This window comes from Malus sylvestris, chromosome 10 (genome assembly GCF_916048215.2).
Source record: "Malus sylvestris chromosome 10, drMalSylv7.2, whole genome shotgun sequence".
In the NCBI taxonomy this organism is placed as follows: Eukaryota; Viridiplantae; Streptophyta; class Magnoliopsida; order Rosales; family Rosaceae; genus Malus; species Malus sylvestris.
Genome location: NC_062269.1, coordinates 24,638,737 through 24,655,223, shown reverse-complemented (window position 1 = coordinate 24,655,223; position 16,487 = coordinate 24,638,737). Strand labels below are relative to the sequence as shown.

General features: G+C 37.8%; 1 protein-coding gene across 1 annotated transcript; it reads right to left on the bottom strand.

The window, feature by feature from the left end:
- Window positions 1–13,039: 13,039 nt before the first annotated feature.
- On the bottom strand, window positions 13,040–16,174 carry LOC126587633 (uncharacterized). Its single transcript, XM_050252714.1, has 10 exons — window positions 16,007–16,174; window positions 15,855–15,913; window positions 15,717–15,757; window positions 15,562–15,593; window positions 15,379–15,407; window positions 14,759–14,795; window positions 14,490–14,546; window positions 14,060–14,136; window positions 13,648–13,721; window positions 13,040–13,303 (listed from the first exon to the last, which is right to left on the bottom strand). Exons 1-10 carry the CDS (start codon window positions 16,088–16,090, stop codon window positions 13,284–13,286), a joined length of 510 nt encoding a protein of 169 aa, XP_050108671.1. The 5' UTR covers window positions 16,091–16,174; the 3' UTR covers window positions 13,040–13,283.
- Window positions 16,175–16,487: the final 313 nt, after the last annotated feature.

The following is a 16,487-nucleotide window of genomic DNA, read 5'->3' as shown; positions in this document are numbered from 1 at the left end:
TTGTTGCCCAAGCCAAGGAGCTTGCTATCTCATCCCATGGTTGGTTTTTTTTGAAATAAATATTTACATATATATTATACATACATATTTATGCAGGGAGCTTAAGGGGAGGGATCCCCATTTTTTCAAAAAAAATGGGGACACGCTCCCCACCGTTAGATTGACTTTAATGAAATTGTGTGGTTGAGATTAAAACACAGGCCATAGAATCTCAACCACATGATTTCATTTAATTCAAATCCAACGGTGGGGAGCGTGTCCCCATTTTTTTGAAAAAATGGGGATCCCTCCCCTTAAGCAATTCCCATATTTATGTATACATATTACAGAAAATAAAATTTAAAGAACTTAAAGATATTTAAAAGGTTATAATTGGAATTATGGTGGGTGGAAAAAGAGTAATGTTATTATTTACCTTTTTATAGTGAGTGAGAAGATAAGACAATAGGGTGGGTTTAGTACTCAAGATTCTAAATTTTTATGTTTATGAATCCAAACAAAGTAATTGGTGCATGTCAATTTATAAATTATGACTTTTATCTAAATTCTAAATTTATTTTCTTCATCCAAACATGGTGTTAGTTTTCACTGTATCGAAATTGCAATAGTCCCTATTTGTAATCGTTGGATTAAATTTTAAAGCCCGGATCTCCGAATTACTAGGATTTGGTGGGAGAGATCCGGAAGGGATCTCTTCCCATTAAATGCAACCAAAGCAAAACCAGAAAGAATACAAAAATAGAGAGAGCGGGGTCGGGAACTATGGGGGAAAGTTGAAAAAATAGCCCAAATTTGGATCATATATAGAATTTTAACCAACTACTATAAACATTTATAATTTTAACCAAAACTTGACATGAAAATACTACAATACCCTTTATTAACTAACATAATTGCAATGCCCTTTATTAGCCCTCTTCTCTGATAATTACTTTCAATTCTCACCCAGCTTACACAACCACCCAACAATTTGTAAAACCTGTAATCCACCCTTTCTGAGCTATAATTGGGAAAAAATGGTGAAGACTCACAAAATTAACGAGACTTGTCAAAAGAACTGAACCCCTCACATGCATTGAGACAAACATCAAGCCGGATAGATGACACACGGTATAGCATTATTTATTGGTTATTACATTGCAGCTCAATCCACTACACTACCTCCTCAGAAGCTCCCTTGAAGCCGAGATGTTCTGTACTCCAGACTCCAGTGCTCACCAGATAGCTTTTTCCTTTCGAAAAAACCAGAAGAAACCTATCAAATGAAAAACCCATATAACTCTGTTTTTTTCGAGATTTTCTTTCTATGTGAAACCTCATAATTAAACCGGCTTTTCTTCTTCGTTATTGATTTGGATGGTGATAGTGGTTTAATTGGGTACCATATAGATGGTGGTGGGGTGGCGTCGATTGGGTTTCGTTGATTGGTGAGTGGGATGACAGTGGTGGTGGTGGGTCTAACAGTGGCGGCGATGTACTTGATGGTTGAGGCTCCTACGGTGGTGGTGGTATTCTCGGTGACTATTCGCCAAAGAAGTTGCTAGCTTTAGCAATTTTTAGTTAACAATGGTGTTTAAAGTACTTTTATGTCAAAATATGGTTAGAATTATAAAATTAAAAAAAATTAAAAAAAAAAACACATAATAATTGGATAAAATTCAATTCATGATCCTAATTTTGGCTAGTTTTCCCAATATCCCAAACTATAGACTTTACATAGCGTTTGTGGAACAGGACTTGGCTGCTGAAAAATCAGTTGCAGCTCTTGCTGCAAGCAAATCACAAGTTGATACGTGTTCAAGTAATTAATTTTTTAATCACAAATTGGACATGTGTCTACCTGTGATTTACTAGCAGCAAGAGCTGCTGCTGATTTTTTCAGCAGCCAAATTTTGTTCGTGTTTGTGCGGGTTGTTGCCTTCCTTTCTGCTGCAGGAATTCACATTCCCGTCAAGTGGATGCAGGTGTACAGGTCCAAGTAGGATATATGAGGCCTGGGGAAAATGGCGGACCAACCGCACTGACTAAAAAGAAACGCTCCAAGAATGGAGCTGTTTCAATTGGAGAAGCAAATGGTCTGGTGGGTTTCGTGGTCTTCATCGTCGTCAATAGTTGGAAGCTTTCTCCAATTAGATTTCCATTTCTTGTTTTTCTTTTCTTTTTTCATTTTTTGATTTTGTTTTTGTTTTCTTCGAACTTGACCAATTAAATTAAGTAGTATAATAAAAGATTTGGTCTTACATTCTGTACCCTAAAGTATATTTTAGTTTCCTCAAATATCTTAATGGCTTTCAAAAAATAAAATAAAAAATTCAATGTTTGGAGGAAAAAAAAATAAGGTATCTTAAAAATATGTAGGCTATTGTAAAAATCATATATACACAAAAAGCATGAGTTTTTACCGTAAAATAACGATCAAGAAGTTCACGAACATTTCATTTCATAGAAATAGAAATACTATGACTTAAAATCATTTTTAAATTTCATTTTATTTTTTATTTTTTGTTTTTGATTAAAAAGTGTGATTAGCTTTTAACATTCTAAAAAAGAAAAATTCAGTTATGAAAAATGGGACAGTGATGGGGCAGTTTATTCTAACATGGGCATAATTTTTTATTTTTTAACGTAGTATATAATTACTGTTTTGTCCTCATATTGTAAATAGTGTGTTAAAAGTAAGGGTAAAAGAAGAAAAACATGAATATGATTGTCATTTTGAGAAAGAGGTTGATGATTAGGCTAGCAATAATGTGATTCAGTTTCTCTATTTTTAAACACATATAAAACATCTTAAGAAGCGCGTAATGCCGGTTATAAAAAAGATCTTTCGCACGCGGATAATAATGTGATTAAATTAGTTATCAAATGATTGTTTTTTTTAACAAACTATATTATCTACACTAAGGGGGAGAGGATGTGCTTAGCCTCACAATGGGCTAGCAATGATGTGATTCAATCAGTTGTTTATTAAATATTATTTTCTCTATTTTTAAATACGTTCAAAACATCTTAAGAGGCGTGTAATGTCTGTTATAAAAAAGATCTTTCGCAAGAGGATAATAATGTGATTAAATTAGTTGTCAAATGATTGTTTTTTTTGTTTTTTAACAAACGGTATTATCTGCACTAAAAGGGCAGAGGGTGGGCTTAGCCTCACAATGGGCTAACAATAATGTGATTCAATTAGTTGTTTATTAAATATTATTTTTTCTATTCTTAATGTAAATTATATAGAAATTGATTTTATTATGTGGATTCAGCTACTTTAATTGGTTTATGAGGGTTTCTTCTAGCATGATCTAAGATTATTCATTTATTTCAAATATTTGACTTTCTTTTTGTCAATTTATGCATATAAATATATTTAAAACGTGTAAGTTGGGCGTAGTACGCGGTGATTCAAAAAAGGCCTTCTGCACGTGTGAAAGACCTTTTTTATAATCGGCATTACACGACTCTTAAGATGTTTTGAACATGTTTACAAATAGAGAAATTGAATCACATTATTGCTAGCCTATCGTGAGGTACTAATTAAAAAAAATTACACGAAAAAAATAATTGTTAAAAAAAAGTATTATTAAAATGACAAAAATACCCCTATCTTATTTGATGCATTATTTTAAAATGTCTTTGAAGTTTTCTGTCTTGGAGCATTATTGTTCAAATATTTTTGTTGAAACTGACATCAAAAGTACTATTCACCTTTCGTGTTGATTTTATATATATATAGAGAGAGAGATAACAGTCACTTACATTGTGTCTGTGCCTGTGCCTGTCCGGGTTGTTGCCTTCCTCGTTGCTGCAGTAATTCTTATTCCCTCCAGGTGGATGCAGTGTATAGGTCCAAGTAGCACATATGAGGCCTGGGAAAAATGGCGGACCATCCACACTGCCTAAAAAGAAGCGCTCCAAGGCTTGAGCTGTTTCAACTGGAGAAGGAGATGCACGGGTGGGTTTCGTGGTCTACGTTTTGATCGTCCTCAGGCTTCCAACTATTCTTCTCCAATTAGATTTCCATTTCTTGTTTTTCTTTTCTTTTTTCATTTTCTTTTTTTTTAGGTGTTCTTGGGTGGTGGTCGGGGTGGGGGTGGGCGGGATTCTGTTTCTTGGCATTTTCTTTTTCTTATTTTTTTTCTTTTTTTTTCTTTCTCTATTTTTTTCGTTCTTCCTTTCTTCTTTTTATGTGTTGTGTGTGGTGGTGATGGTGGGGGCAGGGCGGGGCGGGGCTGGGTTCTGTTTCTTGGACATTCTCGTCTAGTGCCACTGTTTCTTGGATAATAGCAATGGATATAAAAATCATTCCATACAGAAGTAGGTTGTGCCAAATAAGACCTTGAAGGGATTCGATAAAATTGGCCAGACCAAGGAGGCCCTTGAAAGTGTTTGTACAAAATGTGTATCTTGTACTGACATACATGTTGTTGCCACTGGAGATGGCATTGTTCTGGTATGTTTTGCTCCATCTTCTCAGTCTTCTTGACAGGTTCTGTGCTGTTTTCGTTTTCATTGTTTGATTTCCAAGTAGTTTATTTGATCTTCGGCGTTTTTCAATTGTTGGTAAATTCAACATACACATTCAGTTCCGCAATTTTTAATTTGACAATTAAGGTACATATAGAATATTTTATCGCTTTTAGCTATTTTGATTTTCATTGGTTGGTCAATACTTGGCCAAGTATGCATGTAAGTACTAAATCAGTCCTTCAGGAAAACTTTCCCGTTTCTTTATCTTCGGTACTTTCAGGTTTTGGAAAACTCAGCATAAGACTCTGCGCAAGGTTTTAGGACTTTCTTCATCTTGCCTGTAGATCCTCAGTATTTAAGTGGAAAACCTACATAGCGCGTCCAGATTTATTTGATTGCTTGCTTGTTTCGGTATTCCACTGCTGCAGTTTTAGCTGTCTTCTTCTTTGATGCTGACGTTTTGTCATATCCGAAATGGTAGGCTGATGGCCCCCTTTATCCGCTTTTCACTGGTAGAAGAGATAGCACCAGGTCCTACCATGATGAAGCAATGGCTGAGATTCTGAAACCCGATGATGAGATCACTCTGACACTTGATCTGTTCTCACTGAGTGGATTTAAGGACGAGAAACTGTTAAGTCTTCCAGGTATGTACACACAAAGCTCTGCCTTTTTCTTACCAAGTCTATGTAATAATCACGACGTTAATGAAAGCTACTATGTATGTCTTTTTAATGTCGTTGTCATATAATTCGTGTTGAGTTCATTCAATTTACAAACTATCATTGTTGCTGGTTGCTATTGCATTAGATTTATTAGCAGTTGTGTTACATACAAAAAAGTAGTATATATAACTCTGACTTTTCACACTGTCATCTATTCTCAATGAGTTTCCATTTCCATTTTCTCTCTATGTAGCTGCCAAACTTGGGCTGCAGTTTTTGACATCAGAAATGAGGGCAATTTCGTGGACTGGCTTATTGAGGTAACATATTCCGACTTTGGTTGGAAACCTGTGATGTGAATGAATTGTCAATAGGTTTGATTGATTGTGTTTCTGATTACTGCTAGTTTGAGCTTATATGTGGATGAGACATAGTCCTTACCTGTCAATCTTACAGGCAGCTTCTTAGAGCAACATCGAAGCTTCAATTGGTTGGCGGGACAGCTGTGTTACTAACTAGCATGCAATTGTGAGGAGATTATCTTCTCACGTCAGATAAGGGATAGACAAAGGGAAGATGTCCTTTACATGCAGAAATCTAGTTCCCCTCTTCCTCTCCCCTTCGTTGCATTAGTTATAATGTCATAATGAGGAGACTATTAGACCAAGTCCGAGTCTGGTGGTGGTTTCCTCAAATTCAGGAGGTTGTGATCAACCTAAACTCTTATCCAAGAAGAGTTAGATTAGTTCAAACTTCTTTTCGAATGTTAGTTGTTTTCCATAATACATTTTGTAGCTTCTGTTGTAATTTTGAATTTCAAACAGCCTTGTAAATAGGGATTTCAATCCCTGATGTAATCTGAACGTGAATATAAATACATGCAACCTCTCTTTGAAAGGGCATGCAATTAAAGTGAAACCTTGAGAGTTCTTAAGTTTTACATGGTATCAGAGCCCTAGCAGTCTAACGACTTAGATCTTGATTTTTTTTTTCCATGGCTAATACCACAAACGGCGCTGCAACCTTCACCGACTCTATTTCAAACCCTGCCATGAATCCTTTCTCATCCATGACTACGGTTGTCAACATCAAACTGGATCGAACCAACTATCCTCTGTGGTTGGCTCAGATTCTACCAATCTTCAAGAGTCGTAACCTGATGGGATATGTTGATGGGTCCATCGTATGTCCACCCAAACATCTTCCTGGTGCTGCTGCTATCAACCCAGCATACACAACCTGGGTGCAACATGATCAAATGATACTAAGCTGGATCAATGGCTCTCTCACGCCATCTGTGTTGTTCGTCGTCGCCAACAAGAGGTCCTCTCATGACACCTGGGAGGCTCTCAAGCAACGGTATGCTTCTATGTCCCAAAATCGTATTTTGTTTCTTCGCAATGAACTGATGCAAACTAAGAAAGGAGACATGTCTATTGCTGATTATCTTGATCGAATGAACTCAATTGCTGATAACCTTGCCCTAGCTGGCAACCCCGTGAATGATGATGAACTTGTCCAGATTATTTTGAACAATTTGGGCCCTGCCTATGAAATGACAGTGAGTGCTGCTCAAGCACATGATACTCCAATCGCGTACCCTACACTTGAGGCCCTCCTACTGACTACCGAGAGACGAATGGCTGCACAGACTGCCCAGTCTGTGGAGGCTGCTCCGGTGACTGCCTTTGTCACTGCCAGAGGTCGTGGTGGACGACTTCGTGGAAATGGACGTGGTGTTTTTCCGTCCGCACGTGGTGGTGGTGCTGTTAACCCGCGGGGGTTCTTTCCTCGCAACAATAATCAAAGGTCAAATTCGGCCTGCAATGGTGAGAAATTTACTACCACAGGAGAACGACTCACATGCCAGATATGTGGAAAACAAGGGCATCCTGCCCTAGATTGTTATCAAAGAATGAATGCAGTCTATGAAGGGAGAATTCCAGCAAAACAGCTCACTGCCATGACAACATCTCCGGTTCCTCTCAATCGGCAGAATAATGGACAATGGCTTTTGGACACCGGTGCTAATGCTCATGTCACTCCAGACATCCAGAATTTGGTAAACCCAAAAGAGTATAATGGTAATCAGAATGTGGGTGGTGTAGGTAATGATACTGGCCTTTCTATCTCTCATGTGGGTTTAAATCAAATACAAACTCAATCTTGCTCATTTAAATTGCAAAATATTTTAAGATGCCCCACTGCCTCAACCAACATTATTTCTGCACACTGATCTACCCTAGACAATAATTGCTATTTACTCATCTTTCCTAATTTTTTTCTTGTTAAGGACCTCAAGACCTGGAAGACGCTTTTCCGCGGGAGATGTGAGAATGGCTTATACCCATTTTTTGGTGGCAGTGGACAGTTCAATAACCCTATTTCAGTGTGTCTAGGCATTCGAGTCTCGGCTCAAAAATGGCATTCACGTCTTGGTCATCCTGCGTCTTCTATTATCAAGTTTTTAATTTCAAATAAACATGTACCAATTCATGGTACTGCTGATGTAACGTTTTGTCAGTCGTGTCCTTTAGGAAAAAGTACTAAGTTACCGTTTAGTACTTCAGAGTCTGTTTCTCAATTTCCCTTACAACTTTTACATTCCGATGTTTGGTGTTCTCCAGTTATTTCAATTGAAGGTTTTCGATATTATGTCTTGTTTGTGGATGATTATTCTAGGTATTCTTGGATTTTTCCCATGAAAACTAAATCTGAAGTGTTTGAAATATTTGTTCAATTTAAAGCTAAGGTCGAAAATATGTTTAATATTTCCATAAAAACCCTTCAATGTGATGAAGGAGGTGAGTACAAAAGTAAAGGTTTTCAACAATTTCTTGCAACACATGGCATTTCTCAAAGGTTTTTGTGTCCCAAACACCTCGAGCAAAATGGCCTAGCAGAAAGAAAACATCGACATATTGTTGAAACGAGTATTGTCATGCTTTCTCACTCTCACATTATTGGTTTGATGCATGTTCAACAACAACTTATTTAATTAATAGATTGCCAACTCGGGTTTTGTCCCATAAATCGCCCTATGAGACATTGTTTGAAAAATCTCCAAACTATGAGACGTTAAAGGTGTTTGGTTGTAAGTGTTTTCCTTGGTTTGTTCCTTATGCACAAAATAAACTTCAACCCAAGTCAAAACCATGTGTATTTTTAGGATACTCACTGAATCATCAAGGGTATAAATGTTTGGACCTGTCCACGAGATGAATTTATTTGTCTCGCCATGTCCTATTCGATGAGGACTCATTTCCATTTACGGAACTCACATCCTTGCGGGACAACGTTGATAACACAGGTAGTTTTGCATCTCCTGATCTTTTGTTCACATTTCCTATACTTTTGTCAGATACTTCCACCACTTTGATGAACCCTACCCACCCTTTAGAGTCCCCATCCCAGCCAAACATAACCACGTCCAATCCGCAAAATCCTGATCACCATACTATTCCCCAAAATACCATGTTATCCTATCCTTCCAACCCGCCAGCCACCTTATCTCTCCCTGACCCTAGTTCCACGAACCAAAATTTAAATGAGCAAGCCCCAGTTGTTGAGTCACCCACGCCTCCGTCTCTGCCACCTTCAGACCACAATATTGCTTCAACAAATCAATTCTCAGTACCAAGGCCGCACATGACGACTCGATCACAGTCTGGAATACAAAAACCTAATCCTAAATATGCTATGCATGTCTATACTGATCTTTCTTTAGTTGAACCAACCTGTTTCAGTCAGGCAGTCAAGCACCACCAATGGAGGGAAGCCATGGTTCAAGAATTTAACGCACTGCAGCGATGTGGCACGTGGGAGCTTGTTCCTTATCATTCACAAAAGAATGTGCTGCCCAACAAATGGGTATTTAAGATCAAAAGACGGGCGGATGGCTCTGTAGAGAGGCACAAGGCGAGGTTAGTCGCAAATGGGTTTCATCAACAGCCTGGGATTGATTACACCGAGACCTTTAGTCCTGTGGTCAAGCACAGCACCATACGACTTGTTCTTAGTTTGGCAGTTTCAAAAAAATGGCATATCAGGCAATTGGATGTACAAAATGCTTTCTTGCATGGCTTTCTGAAGGAGGAAGTATATATGCGACAACCTGCAGGTTTCATTGATGAGCAGCTTCCAAAACATGTCTGCAAATTGCAAAGAAGTATATACGGATTGAAACAAGCTCTGAGACTTTGGTTTCAACGTTTTTCAGAGTTTTTGCTTCAATTAGGGTTTCAAGCATCCACTTGTGATTACAGTTTATTTGTTTTCAATCATCCTGGTGTCTACTTGATTTTATTGATCTATGTAGATGATATATTGTTGACAGGGAATAGTCCTCGCCACATGTCTCGCTTAATCCATAAACTGGGAACTTTGTTTTCAATGAAGGACTTGGGGCCTCTTCATTACTTTCTGGGTGTCGAAGTAACCTATTGTGGTGATCAAATGCATTTGAATCAGGCCAAGTATGTTGTGGACTTGCTTAAGCGTACAAAGTTTTTGGATGCTAAACCAATTTCCACTCCAGTTTCTTGCGGACAGAAACTTAGTGCTTACACCGGTGAGCCACATGATGATTCTGAGATGTATCGAAGTGTTGTCGGAGCACTTCAATATTTAACTATCACGAGACCAGACCTCTCTTATGCAGTAAACCAGGTATGTCAGTTCATGCACTCTCCAAAGAATACTCACTGGATGGCCGTCAAGCGGATCCTTCGATATGTTAAAGCCACATACAATCATGGTCTTCTATATAAACCTGGTACTGCACACCTTACAGCGTATTCTGATGCTGATTACGCTGGGAATCCTGACACACGGCATTCCACATGTGGTTTTTGCATTTACTTAGGGTCCAATCTCATGTCTTGGAGTTCTAAAAAGCAGAAAACTGTCAGTAGGTCGAGTTCAGAAGCTGAATATAGGCAGCTTGCTTATACTGCTGCAGAATTATCATGGTTCTGGTCTTTATTTCGTGACCTACACTTGCATCTTGATCGACCAACAATCTGGTGTGACAATGTTTCCTCCATTGCCCTCGCTTCAAATCCAGTTTTTCACTCCCGTACAAAGCACTTGGAGGTGGATTATCATTATGTTCATGAGAAAGTGGTTCGTCAAGAGTTATTTGTGAATTTCATATGTTCTCAAGACCAGATTGTTGATCTTTTTACAAAAGGATTGTCCTCTTCACGGTTCAAGCATCTTGTTTCCAAGCTTCCAGTTGTTTCTCCTCCTGTCAGCTTGCGGAGGGCTGTTAGACCAAGTCCGAGTCTGGTGGTGGTTTCCTCAAATTCAGGAGGTTGTGATCAACCTAAACTCTTATCCAAGAAGAGTTAGATTAGTTCAAACTTCTTTTCGAATGTTAGTTGTTTTCCGTAATACGTTTTGTAGCTTCTGTTGTAATTTTGAATTTCAAACAGCCTTGTAAATAGGGATTTCAATCCCTGATGTAATCTGAACGTAAATATAAATACATGCAGCCTCTCTTTGAAAGGGCATGCAATTAAAGTGAAACCTTGAGAGTTCTTAAGTTTTACAGAGACTTCTCAAGGCAGCTCAATCATGGAAAAAGGTCAGTAGTCAGAACCCATTGTATGAAGCACAGTTAGATTTCACTTAGTATTTCTCATAGGTTGTATTAATAATGTACTTGGTACTCAGGGAAGTGAACCGAATCGGCTTGAGCTTCTGTCCTTCCTCATTTAGCCATGCCCGTCGGGCAGCAAATTTTTAATAAACTGCTTAGTGTATGTAGTCTGTCCCAATTCGAGCTGGGGAGCAAGACCAACAAGCAAATTACTCCCGAAGAGATGCGCTCCTGTGAGTATTTACTTATTTCTTTAACAGAAGTTTTTATGGTTTTTTCATGAACTAGTAAACTAAACTATTTGGACGGCATACCCCATGTCACAGGCTGCATATGAAATCTACTTACCAATTGTGAATGCTCAAGGGTGATGGCTACCTTGAATCAGAAGGCTCAAACTGGAAAAGACTTACCGGAGTATGTAGCAAGTTACTGTACATTGAATTTCGCCTATGCAACTGAATGCCTCCCTCATCTCTCACAGAAGCGCTGCTTGCGGGGTTTCCTTTTTCTTCTGTTGTTAATGTGCATTTGAACCTCAGATTGTGACTTAACATACAAACGATGAATTTTATACATTCTAGTTGTTCTTTTTTCGTTCTTAAAGATCAGTGTTCTTTCTCGACACATCTGGAAGATGTTGAGTTCATTCAATTTAAACACTTTCATTGTTGCTCTTCTATATGCCCTGAGTTTTGCTCAAAAGTAGCTTAGGCTTACTGTTTAAGTGTTGAAGACTTCATCATTTGTATACTGGTTGATATTTCATTGGATAAATCAATCTACATGCCTGCCTTGGTGTCTTTCCAATTTTTTAAACTCTAGTCGATTTAAAAATCATGGTGCCGCGCTCATATCTGTTAGAATTGACCATGTAATTTTGGTTAATAATACAGATAATCGAGTTTTTGGATCGAAATTCGAGCTTAAAGCAGTAGATTGTGGTCCTGTGGTTCTTTCTGTAACCCCCACGGCGATTTTGGAATGGGCTTGAAGTCCACACATTGCGTGAACCTCAAACATACCTGATGACCAATCTGGAACTCCCCACACATAACATTTTGAAGTTATTTGCTTTATGTGCTTCCATATGTCATTGCAATGTTGTATTCGTTTTGTGTTTTGCATATGTATAAGGGTGTATTCCCCTATGGTTGTTATGAATACATATTGAGTGAACTCTCGTTAGCCCTTCTATTAGGTTGCTTTCTTCGCCAATTAACACAACTCCTAACCGGTTGGAATGTACTAATGAAATGGACTGGAATTGAAAAATCAACACCATCGTCACATAGCAAACAAACATCAGAATTAGACCAAAAATCTAGGGCAACAAAGTAAGGGCTAAGACGATGACCAAACGATGGATGAGTCGATAGCTAAGAGATGGATTCGCGTGAGTGTTGCAGCATTGTTACAGAGGTGGCGTTGTTGGTGGTGTTGCAACGTTTTCTTTACATTTGTAAGAGGCCCCTCCAAACCCAAAATCCTGGCTCCGCCACTGCATCGTAGCCATGAAAACATTATCATAATAAACTAACCTCCAATGACTTAATCATCCCAAATTCCATCCTTTGTTATCTTGTCATTCTCTCGGTCGCCAATTTTCCCGTTACCATTCATGTAGTTTTATTATTCCCATTGCCATAACGTAAACTACGAGTATAATTCCATAAAAGTACTCCTCCACTCCCATAAGCATCGACATAACATTATTATAAACATTATTGCACACGTAAATAAAAAACAACATGACATATAAGCTAGAAATTCAACATATATACAAAAAGGAAATATTACCATAATAATTTTGTAACACAACGAAATGGATGTCCAAAAAAAGGCAAAATACAACTAAGAAATATTACCATAAATATTCCTCCAATCCCTTTACCATAAACTTGGACCATACCAACTCAAGCGACACCGTGTTCCGATGTTGCTTTAAGCCTCAACACCCGGGAATGATCGCTCAATTTTTTCACTATCTAAGTAGAAGATGCCGATCTCACGAGATTTAATCGGCTAGCTAGATTGGAAAGGAGGTAAATTGATGAACACGTCAAAAAACACAAAAAGGGAAGATTTTTTTGGTGAACGACTTCCACGTCCAAAACAACAGGTAAACTTTACCGTCCGCCAGAAAACTCTCCATTTTCTTGGTCGATTTTCAGTTGAATAGATCCAGATTTCTAAAGATGTTAAAGAGTCTATCCTGGTATATTAACGTTTTTCGAGCCAAATCCTTTTCGTCCAATACATATGTTTCATATAGTTTTCTACTTTTCAATAAGAATATGCAAGCAAAGAAGAAAAGTAGAGCACAAATGGATAACAAGGACGGAAAGAAGCAAGATAAAGTATAAACTACACCAACATTTCTGCTACTCCTACTCTCCTGCATGTATCGTATTACAAGTGAAAGTTCTTATCAATAACCTTTTCCAAATGCCAAATTCATATGAAGGATGATTTACATCCATGAGGATAATGGTGGGATGCAGTACAACAGAGGAATTGGATTCCAGAGAGTCCAGCGTAATTGCCGCATTTCATATTCTGCAATTGGCAGCTGGACAAGAAAATAATAACTTGATTATATTAGAAGCATGTCAATAAACGATAAATCGTAGAGAAAATTAGCATATGGAGTTACTGAGTCCTCCTATCCTTCTAACCATAATTCAAAAAGTGATCTACAGATGCGGCCTGAAGAAAAGATACTCATTAAGAACCCAAGAACTGTAAAACAAGATGAACAAAAGGGGAACCGTCTGACAGATGGATGTGGGCATTCTATTTTGATTTTTTCCCCAGTCAACCAACCTAAACCTTTTCTAGTTAATTATCAAGGCATTGATGGGGTTCAAGATGTAGTAAACAATAAATTCCTGTAATATTTATGAAGGCACTCACTGCAGTAGACAAACTGGTTGAGATCCAGAGTCACTCTGCCTTGCTTGGCTGTATCAAATGAATTAAACAGATTACTGCAACAAAAAACGGCAAACAACACCATTAGTCTTCAAGATAGCTTCTTATAAAATATTCAAGATTGGTATTTGTCTAACTTAATTAGACACAACACCATTAGTCTTCGAGATAGCTTCTTATAAAATATTCAAGATTGGTATTTGTCTAACTTAATTAGACACAAAACCTCAAGTTTTGATAGTCAAAGATCTCACAACCGAACCTGGCATAGACGTGCATGTGTGCGCATGTAAAGATAATTTGTCTATGCTGCTAACTTGGGAAATATGATAAAGACTCATTAAATCTGAACTAAAATTTTAAAAGACCTTTTGTGAATTGAAATGCAACCTACCGAGCAGACTGCAAAAATATACAAAGAGATATGAAGTCATCTAGTCTGAACATTCCTTTCTTCTTTTGATCAAAGCTCTGCACAATTAATAGGAAAATGAATGAGACATCAAACGATCTCAAGCCTTGAATAAAGAATTTTGATTTCTCTTTTTGATTTATTTATTTTTGTTTTTTTTTGGGGGGGGGGGGTGGCGGGAAAATTTATCACAGCATATCAGTGCACAACCAAAATGATTACATTAGATCCGTATGTACGGAAACAAATTGTACATCAACTAAACAAGAAGCACCACATCTACTTTCTTGTTTCTTTTTAGAAAAAGGTTGAATATCCATGGAGGTGAAAGAAAACAATGCTGTGGACCAAATTTCACAAGAAATGTTGAGATTCTCAATTTTCATCTTCAAAATCAAATTAGATGATATACCTCACAGACTGTGTAGAAAGCAGGAGTGTCCAGCAAGAAGCCGATTTTCACCAATGCCTGTCGCAATGGTTCAGCAATTGAGATTTCAGAAAAGAAATAGCATATAAGAGAGAGGTCAGGGAGGAACAGCCTTCCTACCTATTACAGTACTATCAAACGATATATAGCCTTCAAGTTCCTCACACATTCATTACTAAAGATCCACCAGCAATGTATCTAAACACACAAACTTTTTGTTTTTAATCCAAGACAGAGAAATTCTATATTACCTCATGCACATCATCAGTAACAAGATGGCCACGTCCCCTGTAAAAACAAAACCAACAATTAGACAGTTGCTAAATGCTTACAGGTGCACGCCAACCAATCACCCTCATCTCAAACATTTGCAACTAAATGGAGAATACAGATAATATGCACAAATGAATACATTAGTTGTAACCTTGTAGGCATGGTGGTATGTATATTATGCATGATGGGCTCATGAAGGCGAGTGCATTGCATTGCCAAAAATAATAGGCTGAAACATAAACTTTATAAAGGGCTCTAATTTCATAACAAGTCCACATTTTGCAAAAGATCGTCAAGTGACGACTTTGTTTGCATGGGGAAAAAAATTAACGGCCTAATTTCAATGATACACATTAAAGTGCACGAATTTTAAAGAAAACATAAACTGCTAACCACGTCTTAAAGCAGCCCACTTAATTATTAACAGATAAGATGAATCTTACGCTATTTTGTTGCTTCATACTAACACGGTTGAATCTATCAAATATACCTTTACTTAGGTTTATACGAAGAAGCTGCAACTCACAAATCACAACAGCATACTTACTAAAGTGGCCAAAACAAATGCTTAAATATATTAGAATTGGCATTGAATCACCTCTCACGGTCCGAGAAGGCTTGTTGAACCTGAAAAGCAGACAAGTTCCCAGGAACATTACATATAAGTTTTATAAATACTCATCACGCATCGGCATCCTCAAATTGAGGACACAATAAAACAGAGTAAATACATCATACAACAAAAAATTACAAGTTGCATTTGCATGGTCAAAGTTTTCACCTTGAGGAGGAACTTGTTAAGCGCAAGAAACTCTGTGAGAGAAAAATCGTACCAAAATCAGCGAACCAATGTTGCAGATTCATCGAAATTTCAGTATTAAGCATAAAAATCACAACAAAAATTACGAAATTTTGAAACAATTTAAGCATATATACCTTCAAAGCTCATAGTCCCATTCCTATCAAAATCATACATCCTGCAAAAAGGCCACATCTTTATCAATTTCTGCAACTAAATCAACAACCCCACATACAAATCCACGATATCGATGCGTAATTTATAACTATTTGGACCTGATCATTTGCTGGACAACTGAGAGAGGGAAGTCGAGGTTTCCAACAGCAAGAGCGCTCTGATCACCATAGAAACGTCGTCGTTAGTAAGAGAGAAAACGAAAATTGGGTATTTTAGGGAAGATGAGGGCGAAGGGATTGGAGAAGACGACCTTGAGCTGAGGCGCTGTGATGTTTCCGGTATTGGCCGCGTCAACTCGCGAGAACCACTCTCTCAGAGTCGACGAGTTCTCCATTTTTTTTTTCCTCCGTGAGAGTGACGATAACAAACTCGGCGTTTCTCTCTTTATTCAATCTTTTTTTCTTTAAAATCGTCTGGAAACGCAGCGTTGCACGCCGCCTCACCTAGAATTATAGTTCACGGTTTATTCTATTTTTTTTACAAATAATAAATTTGATAGATTTTTATTTAACAAACGATATCATCTACAATAACGAATAAATGATGAGTTTAGCGAGACCAAATCTTCTGCACCCAAAGTGCGTGTGGTTTCTCTGTGGCCCCGATGAATGTTTGACACCTATTAAATTCATGACAACAAAATTAAGAAAAGTTAAGATATTTAATAGGTGTCAGATATTCATTGGGGCCACAGAGAGGCCACATTCATTTTGGGTGTAGAAGATTTGGTC

What these genes read in the sequence shown, in the direction of transcription:
- LOC126587633 (XM_050252714.1), bottom strand. Translation starts at nt 16,090, where the DNA reads ATGGAGAACTCGTCGACTCTGAGAGAGTGGTTCTCGCGAGTTGACGCG. An exon ending in TGGGACTATGAGCTTTGAAG is followed by an intron (nt 15,594 to 15,716) that starts GTATATATGCTT and finishes TTTCTCTCACAG; the next exon opens with AGTTTCTTGCGCTTAACAAG. An exon ending in CAACCAGTTTGTCTACTGCA is followed by an intron (nt 13,304 to 13,647) that starts GTGAGTGCCTTC and finishes TTTCTTGTCCAG; the next exon opens with CTGCCAATTGCAGAATATGA.